The sequence below is a fragment of the Chenopodium quinoa genome, unplaced genomic scaffold, assembly GCF_001683475.1.
Source record: "Chenopodium quinoa cultivar QQ74 unplaced genomic scaffold, ASM168347v1, whole genome shotgun sequence".
Classification (NCBI taxonomy): domain Eukaryota; kingdom Viridiplantae; phylum Streptophyta; class Magnoliopsida; order Caryophyllales; family Amaranthaceae; genus Chenopodium; species Chenopodium quinoa.
The window spans coordinates 41242-50535 of record NW_018742966.1 but is presented as its reverse complement, the minus strand read 5'-3'; the positions used below and the strand labels follow the sequence as shown (position 1 = coordinate 50535).

At 38.3% G+C, this 9294-nt stretch overlaps 1 protein-coding gene across 1 annotated transcript; it reads left to right on the top strand.

The window, feature by feature from the left end:
* The first annotated feature begins 883 nt into the window (after nucleotides 1-883).
* LOC110728917 (transcription factor bHLH3-like) lies at nucleotides 884-9070 on the top strand. Its single transcript, XM_021908579.1, has 3 exons — nucleotides 884-1020; nucleotides 1375-1479; nucleotides 7498-9070. The coding sequence occupies exons 1-3, from the start codon at nucleotides 993-995 to the stop codon at nucleotides 8886-8888; spliced, it is 1524 nt and encodes a 507-aa protein (XP_021764271.1). The 5' UTR covers nucleotides 884-992; the 3' UTR covers nucleotides 8889-9070.
* Nucleotides 9071-9294: the final 224 nt, after the last annotated feature.

Here is a 9294-nt window from a genome sequence, read left to right as displayed (position 1 = left end):
GTGGTGGTGACTGGTCTAGTTTCAGTGGTGTCGGTGGTGGTGGCCTGGTCACCTAGTGAGTGGCTTGGGTAGTTTACTAATCATGTTTAATTTATCTCTCTCCTCCTTAATCACAAACCCTTTCATTCCATAATCACCATTATGAAATTTTGACTTGGGATCCGTGTTACACCTCAAAGTTGCAAATAAAACTTAACGGAGCTAGTATATATTTTTATGCTAATGATTCAAAGGTTTTTATTTTTTAATTTTTAATTTTTTTTTATTTTTTAATTTTTTTTTATCTAGACCTCTGTCTATCTTGCATAGATTAACAGTACAAAACAAACCATGACGTAGATCATCATGTCTTCCTAGCTAGTGTATTTTTCTAGTCCCTTAGAGGCTTTTTTTTGGCAATCCCTAGGCTAAGAAGTGTCTTAAACACTAAAAAATATATCTCTATTTTTATACGCATTACTATATTAATTTCTACAAATAAAGTGAAATCCATGGTCAAAGACTAAAACATTTGACCTGATAATTTGCAATTAGACAATTTTTTAGAAATGAAAGGATTGATTAACTTTCCTTCAATAAAATTGTTATGATAGGACGATAAGCATGGTATGGAGGATAGACTATGGCCTGGTATGAGTGGTGATAAACCTAATAAGGCTAAATGGACAATGTAATAATTATTCGTCTTTTATAAAATAAATAAATGGAACCTCAACCACACAGTTCTTATTTCTTATCCCACGTTTTTGTTACATTCTTAATTTTTTGGGCATATGGGATCGCGAGGAATGCACGAGAAAACGATGGGTTTGTCAATGCAATGTACTTGTAATCTTGTATTATGGAGGATATAATAATATTGAATTTTCTGGTATGGAACTAATGAGTTGTGAGTATGTGACTCGTCTATAAATTCCACTGTTTTTATCGTTGTACCAACACAAGCTATCAAAAAATTTACCAACAAAACATCAACTAGAGAGAGAAAAAAGATGGAATCGGATTATTTATGCCCGCCTGGTAAGATTTATACTAGACTTTAATTCCACGCAATATTCATTATGATATAATACTTTTATATATATATATATATATATATATATATATATATATATATATATATATATAATACCAGGTTAAAGCTTGGTCTAGTGATAAGAATTTTACCTTCTAATCTTAAGTTGTTAGTACGCCTACATGTTACATGATGATAGGAATAAATTGAAGAGGAACGTAGTTACATAACATAACGAACGTAATTTCCTAGAGCGATAAAATTTGTTATGATCTTCTTCACTGTATAGGTACAAATATCAAGAGATTGGATCGAGTCCTTACGTATTCTCCATGATGACGAATTATATGATTTTGCAGGGAAGCTAAGCTGGCCGGAATTGGTTGGAAAGAATGGAGAAGAAGCAGCTGAAATAATTAAGCAAGAGAATCCTCTTGTCGATCCCATTGTTTGGGATAAAGGATGGAGGCCACTTAACTTCAATTGTTATCGGGTTTTCGTATTCGTTGATTCGGATGGTATCGTTACTAGTCCTCCAACGGCAGGTTAAGCAGTGCCATGAATCATGCGAATAATATGTACACATCAAATTATATAAGTACTAAATAAATGAATGTGTACCGGTATATATGTAGCATGTAGTACGGATCCAAGTATGTGTGATTATGAAATATGAAGTGATGATAATCTAATTTACCTATAATAAAAGGAAATTGTGTAATAATATCTAAGTTTAGTTCCAAAATCCAAACAAATAGAGTACACGCTTACTTTTTCACCAAAATCGTTAACAAAACAAATGGTAGTAGCGGAAGCAAGAAAATATGGATCAAAATCTCATGATACCATGATAGAGTTATGAGAAAAGAGAATGTTGGAAAGCTTCAAACCAAAAACACACTTTTTGCTCAACTCTTTTGGCACCCCGTATTTCATATACCAAGATATGCCATTGACATATATATTTTTTTTCTCCAAACCCCTTACATGGAGAAACAAAGTTTTTTCGATATCCCGTAGTTTACCTACCAAGTTTTACCATATACGAAATTCTCTCCAAAACCATTATGGAGAAACATAACATTATGTTCTAAACCACCCAATGATTGTGTACCCAGAGGGTCACCGTAAAGTGAGCGGATTGAGTCCGGGTGCAAAACAGGTTGTGCGGGACATGACAAAGTCCAAGGTTGCTCCCCGTAACATCATGTCCACTATTGCCGAGCAATTTCTTGATGATCATCCAAACATCCGACACATTTACAATTGCCGAAATGACTTCAGGATGGAGATGTCCGAAGGAAGAGGAGTTGTTCAGCAATTTCTTCATCTGGCGAGAGAGAGTAAATACATTTACTGGTTCACGAACAATGATCACAATGTTTTGCAACATGCATTTATGGTGCACCCGATCATGGTCAACATACTCCGCACATACCCACATGTCATAGGTATGGATTCTACTTACAAGACCAATCTATATAACATGCCTTTCTTTGAGATAGTAGGCGTGACACCGACAAACCAGAATTTTCTAGTTGGATATGTTTTCACGCGCGACGAGTGCACGACTAGCTATCGGTGGGTGTTGCAGAGATTAAGGGAGTTGATTGGGTTTGATAACGAGCCATCTGTATTTATTTCAGACCGTGATCTTGGGCTATGTGCGGCTTTGAGAGAAGTCTTTCCAGGGACGTCACATTTACTCTGTCTATGGCACATCAACAGAGATGTGGAGCCAACATTCAGCAGTGAAAACTTGGTTAGAATCATCCACAGGTTAGTTGTATTATTTTATTAGTTGTTCTCGTTGTTACGTAATTGTAATTGTATTAATTGTAATTGTATTTGAATTTACTAATTAGAATCATTGGCAGGTGCTTTGGATACCGTATGGGCCCGAGTCCATTGTCATATCGGTAATCGCATCATACAAATTCGTAATGACTTGGAGGCATCTAAAATTGGTCAGATGTACAGACAGTTGCCACTGTCACGTATAAATGGCAAAGTGTCTCAACATTGCTTGAAAGTTCTGGATAACGAGACGAAAAGGATGCGGGATTTGAGTTACCAGGTCCATGAACGGTGTGGATGTGCTATGCGTCTGACCCATGGTCTTCCATGTGCTTGCCAGATACATGATTCGATAGTTGCACAGACAGGATTGTATAGCAGCCAAATTCATTCTTTCTGGAAGATATTGGTTATTGGTGATGGTGTTAACATTCCTGAAGTGGTAAATGATTCGACCGAGGAGGCTGCACATTTTCGGTCCCTAATCGACGAAGTCATGGAAAGTGACCCGGCCGTACGTCGAAATGTAACGCGAATCATTGAAAAGGAGCTACATCCAGATCATTCACACCTTGAAGAACCACATATCAACCTTAACACTCGTGGTCGACCAAAAAGAAATAACACTAGGCGTGATCGTAGCTATTTCGAGCATGTGAACCGTCAACACACTCAACGTGGTGGTGACCCAGAACCAGGTAATACTAAAATTCCATATTTTAATATAAAAATATGTAAACTTAATACTTGTAGTTTTACTAATAATTTATCTTTTAATTTTGTGTTGTAGATCCAAGTGACATTAGTCAATGCAAGTATTTGAACTTGCTTCCAGCCCCAATGTTGCCGTACATTTCGTCTTGGAAGGATGTCATTGGTGATGGGAACTGTGGCTTTCGTTGTGTTGCCGACTTCTTCTTTGGCGATCAAAATAAGTGGTTTGACGCTCGGGAAACAATAGCGAACGAGGTCGCTGGTCATCCTGATTTGTACGAATGGATTTACGGGCTTGGGCGACTTTGGATGAACGTGGAGCGTATTCGATGGGATGGTGGGGCTGTCGGGGAGCGACATTGGATGGTTACAATTCAAGATTTATTTCCTATTGCTACGTGGTTCAACGCAAGGGTGATTTGTCTCGGAGTAGGCCTAGTACCAACTTGCTACTACCCATGCATTACGAGGCATTTGAAGGTCCCGGGTCAAGGTACCCTGCTGTGGCCGAAAGCACGTAAAGTACTCGTAAATCCACGCTTGCAGAAGCGTGAGACAACCAGCAATCGAATCAGCACCTTTCCGTGATGCCGTGCCCAGTTGCCGATACAAGTAGGCCAGTGCAGCTGTTCCCCAAACATACTCGTTAATAGGGAAATCCGTGTGACATAGCTCATGGAGGAAGGAAGGGTGCGTACGGTTACCACTCTTGTCTACAAACAGTGTACCTCCAAGCACTAACCACAAGTATGCATCAAGCTGCTCACTAAAATCCCGGTCAACCGCCAATATCGACTCAAAAATCTTATCAGTCAACACCCCACTACCCTGCCAAATGGTCTTTATGCCGCAAACCTCAGACAGATCATCTGGAGTCATATCCATGGTGACCGAACACGCGTCCCGTAACACGTCCGTGCTAGGATTAGTTGACACCATATTGCCTGCAACCCGTAACCCAAGTATGTTATACACGTCGTGCAGCAAGATCGTAATCTCCCCAAATGGCATGTGAAAGGTGTTCGTATCTGGCTGCCACCTCTCAACAAAAGCAGAAATCAACGGCTAATCAAGTCTCTTAAACATCAGGCCGGGCAAGTGAGACAACCAACTAGCATCAATCGCCGCAATGTCCTCCACAGATTGACGACCTCGCCAAGTGAACAAGTCAGAACATAACTTTGTCCTACTCAAACAGCGCAAAACACTACGCTCCTGCTCCATCCAGATATACCGTGCCACGTGACCGCCAAAACTAGGGATAACTGACCCATCCTCAGGCCCACCCGACATCGGTTCCTGCACTAACCATGCCTCTACAGAGCTGGAAGTAGGCTGACTCGACCCACTACCAACAAATCTCCCAAACTGACCCTTATATACCATATGGAAATCCTGAGGGTCCTGTTCTTCATCCTGGTCACCAGCATGACTAGCCGAACATTCGTCTTCCTCGTCAGATATGGGTGCTCCACTTGCAGAGTACAAGGGCCGACTACTACCAGACTGTTGGTCTCTCGACCAACCACTAGTAGACCCGTATTGCTGCTACTCGGGCTGAACCGGTGAAGATCGAGATGTCTGTCTCCTAACAGACGCATTCAGACGTCGTGATATTGCATGTCAAGCACCAGAACCCTCGATCTACATAAAATAAAAAAATAATCTGATTTTAGTAATAACAATAACAATAACCATAATAACCATAATAACAATAACAACAATAACAACAACAACAAATACAAATTAACAACAACAAATAAACTTAACAACAACAATAACTAACAACAATAACTAACAACAATAACAACAACAACAACAACAACAACAACAACAACAACAACAACAACAACAACAAAAAATACAAATTAACAACAACAACAATAACCATAATAACAATAATAATAACACTAATATCAACAACTATAATACTAATCATTAATAACACTAATATCAACAACTATAATACTAATCATAATTAAAAATATTAATAATAGTACTACTAATAACACTAATAATAATATTATTATAACAACAACAACAAAAAAAAAAAAAAAAAAATTAAACAACAACATGCAATAACCATAAAAACCCTAATATTAAATTAGTTTAATAATAATACTAATCATATTTTTAAAAATAATAACACTAATAATAATAATAATAATAATAATAATAATAACAATAATAACAATAATAATAATAATAATAATAATAATAATAATAATAATAATAAAAACAATAATAATAATAATACTAACCATAACACTTCAAAATAACAACAAAAATAACAAAATCCAAAAAAAAAAAACAAATTAACAACAACAACAATAACCTTAATAATAAAAACCTAATATCAACAAAATAATAAAAATTATCATATTTTTAAAAATAATTACATTACAAAATATAATAAGCACAAAAATAACAACAACAACAATAATAATATCAACAATAATCACCATAACACTTCAAAATAACAAAAAAAAACAAAATCCGAAAAAAATAAAATTAACAATTTTATTAACGCGCCAAAAAAAAAAAAAATTAGAACTTCCGCCCAAAATTTCCGGAAGTTCCATGGAGGATCCGCCTGGAATTTCCGGATCCTCCATGGAACATCCGGAATTTCTGGGCGGATGTCACTTTCGCCCAAAATTTCCGGATGTTCCATGGAGGATCCGGAAATTCCAGGCGGATCTTCCATGGAACTTCCGGAAATTTTGGGCGGAAGTTCCTGGGATCCGAAATTAAAAAAAAATACCTCGTCTCCGCCATCGCCGCCACCGCCGCCTCCGCCGCTGCCGCTGCCACCAGCGCCGCCGAAGGTCCTCCCTCTGAAACTCAGCCTAATTCGCTCGAATCACCCATTTTCTTTTGTGTTTATGATGATTGTTGTTTTTTTAAAAAATGAAGAACAATTTTTGAATTTTTTTTTAAAAAAAAAAAAAAAAATTGTTTTAGAAAGTTAGAGAGTAAGAGAGTTTGAGAGTAAGAGAGTTAGAGAGAGAAGTAAAGAAGTGAGAAATGTTGGTTGGGAAGGAAAAAACCGTATTTATATATTAGGGGTAAAATTGGAATTTCAAGAAAAAAAGGGAGCGTTATCCGGTAAAATGGGAGCGACAAATAACAACACCCAAATTAAATTACCACTGCCGTGCCAGACCGTGCCACGTGTCGTGCCGGCGTGTCGTCCCACGGGCCAGCCACCGTGCCTCGTGCCGATTCCCAGATTTTTGTTCACGGCACGGCCCACGGCCCACGGTGGGGCGCCGTGCCTTGCCGGGCCGCCCGCGTGCCGGCACGGCCCATGCCCATCTTAACTAAAAATTGATGACTAATTTTACTGTTTCATCACCTTGTTGTGGACTTGTGGACCTCGTGGTTCAAATGTGCAAGGTTGTTGTTGTTTTTTTTTTTTTCCTTAACTTTTTAAAAAAAAATCACGGAAAGAAAAGAATCCTAAATTAACCGGCCTAAGAGGGACAAAACAAAACAAAGTTACTTAAAAAAGAGGAAATGAAGTAAACGAGTAGCAATTTCAGATTTTGAAACCCTAGTTCATCTTAGATCTAAAATTAGTCAAAACCCCTCTTTTTTTCTAGAATTCGTGGTAGCTTCAAAGCTGAATCTGCAGATCATTTCATGTTATTACCCAGGTAATTTTTCAATTTTCCCCTAATCTATTTAGAATGTTCTGAAATTAAGCTCATTTTAGTGTTTAATTCGGCATAATACTATCTGGGATTTGATAAATTTGTAGATACCCAGTTGAATTTTTTGTGAATTTATAGGGACCCAATTGATCACTGGGTCAACTAGTGTGGAAATAATTTTGTGGGTTTAGAAAAAAATGGGTCAAAATTATGTGTTGAAAGAGGAAGAAAAAGTTATGGTGGAAGCTGTTGTTGGAAAAGATGCATATAATTTCTTGATGTCAACAGCATGTGATGATTCTCTGTCAGAATTTAATCCACCAGGTGATATTTTGAATTTGCAACAAGGGTTGTGTCAAATTGTTGATGGATCTAGTTGGAATTATGCAATCTTTTGGCAAATTGCTAGCTCTAAAAATGGTAAGGCAGTGTTGATTTGGGGGGATGGGCATTGCCGTGATCCGAAGGCGGTATTAGCTAGAGAGAGTTTAGATGGTGGGAATGGGAAATTTGGTAAAAATGAGGCTAAAAAGAGGGTTCTTGAGAAGCTACATGCTTGTTTTGGGGGATCAGTGGAGGATAATTTTGCTGCAACATTGGATAAAGTATCAGATGTTGAGATGTTGTATCTTACATCTATGTATTATTGGTTTCGGTTGGACTCTTCTTTGGGTCCTGCAAAATCCTTTACTAGTGGCAGGCCAATTTGGGTTTCGGATGTTAGGAGTTGTTTAGATCATTACCAATCGCGTGCACACTTAGCGAAATCAGCTATGTTTCAGACGGTTGTGTTCGTGCCTGTGAAAACTGGAGTTTTAGAGTTGGGTTCTGTGAGAACTGTTATGGAAGAGCATAGTTTGGTGCAGATGGTAAAGACTGTATTTGGTGAATCACATTCTTTTCCGGCCAGAGCTTCCCCTAAAGTTTTCGGGCGTGATCTTAGTCTTGGTAGTGGTTCTAGACCACGCTCAATGAACATAAGTTTTGCCCCAAAGAAGGAAGATGATGGCTCATTTTCTGCAGAATCTCATGTTGCTGGGAGTGATATGGGTCCTAAGAATATATTTGGGTCACCTTCTAATGGAAAGCATGGTGAACATGGTGACAAGAAACTCTTTTCAGAGATCAATTTTGGGGGATCGAATCCAGAGACTGATTTCCCTGCGTTAGATGAGGCCAGTGAAGAGTTTTTGTTGCATGCTGCTGAACTAAGAGCACGTAAGAGACCAGTTAGGAGACCAGCTAGTGGGAGAGAAGAAGCAATGAGCCATGTTTTAGCAGAAAGACAAAGACGAGAGAAGCTTAACCAACGGTTCTATGCATTGAGAGCTGTTGTCCCAAACATCTCTAAGATGGACAAGGCGTCACTCCTTCTTGATGCCATTTCATACATTAACGATCTCCAAACAAAGATCAGTGCGCTTGAGGCTGAAAAGGAGGCTGCTAATCCCAAGCAGGAGGAACTTCCTATCCCAGAGATTGATTTTCAGGCAAGGCAAGATGATGCACTTGTTCATGTTAGTTTCCCTCTTGATGATCACCCTGTTTCTAAAGTCGTAAGAACTTTGAGGGAACATCAACTTGTCGCACTAGAGGCCAATGTTAGTACAGCAGATGATAAGATGGTTCATACATTCAAAATCCGAGCTCAAACTGAAGGGGCTGAGAATCTTAAGGAGAAGCTAGAGACTGCTCTTTCCAAATAAACTACAATAGGAGAAAGTTTAATTGTATAATTATTCTTTGTTGTATAATCATAATTTAAAGTACCACATGTTTCAGATGACGTTTTGATTTTCTTCCGTAATCATCTGTTTATGGTTTACTATCTCCTCCTCAGAGTTTTAGTAGATTATGTGTGCGATGTTAATTGAACCAATCAACACCATTGCAAAGTCTCTATAGACAGGGTGTACTTGTAAGTTGTAACCTTAGAAAGTCGGTAGAAGTATCCAAGGCTATTTGCTTGCTCGTTTGAAGCTCTCCAAATGAGGTAGAAATAACCTTGAAGGTACACCTGATTTAATAGAATTTCCGGAACCTCTGCTTGTTGCCTTCATGATGAATTATCAATTTCTGGGATGTACGAAGTAGTAAACTTCATTACTTCAG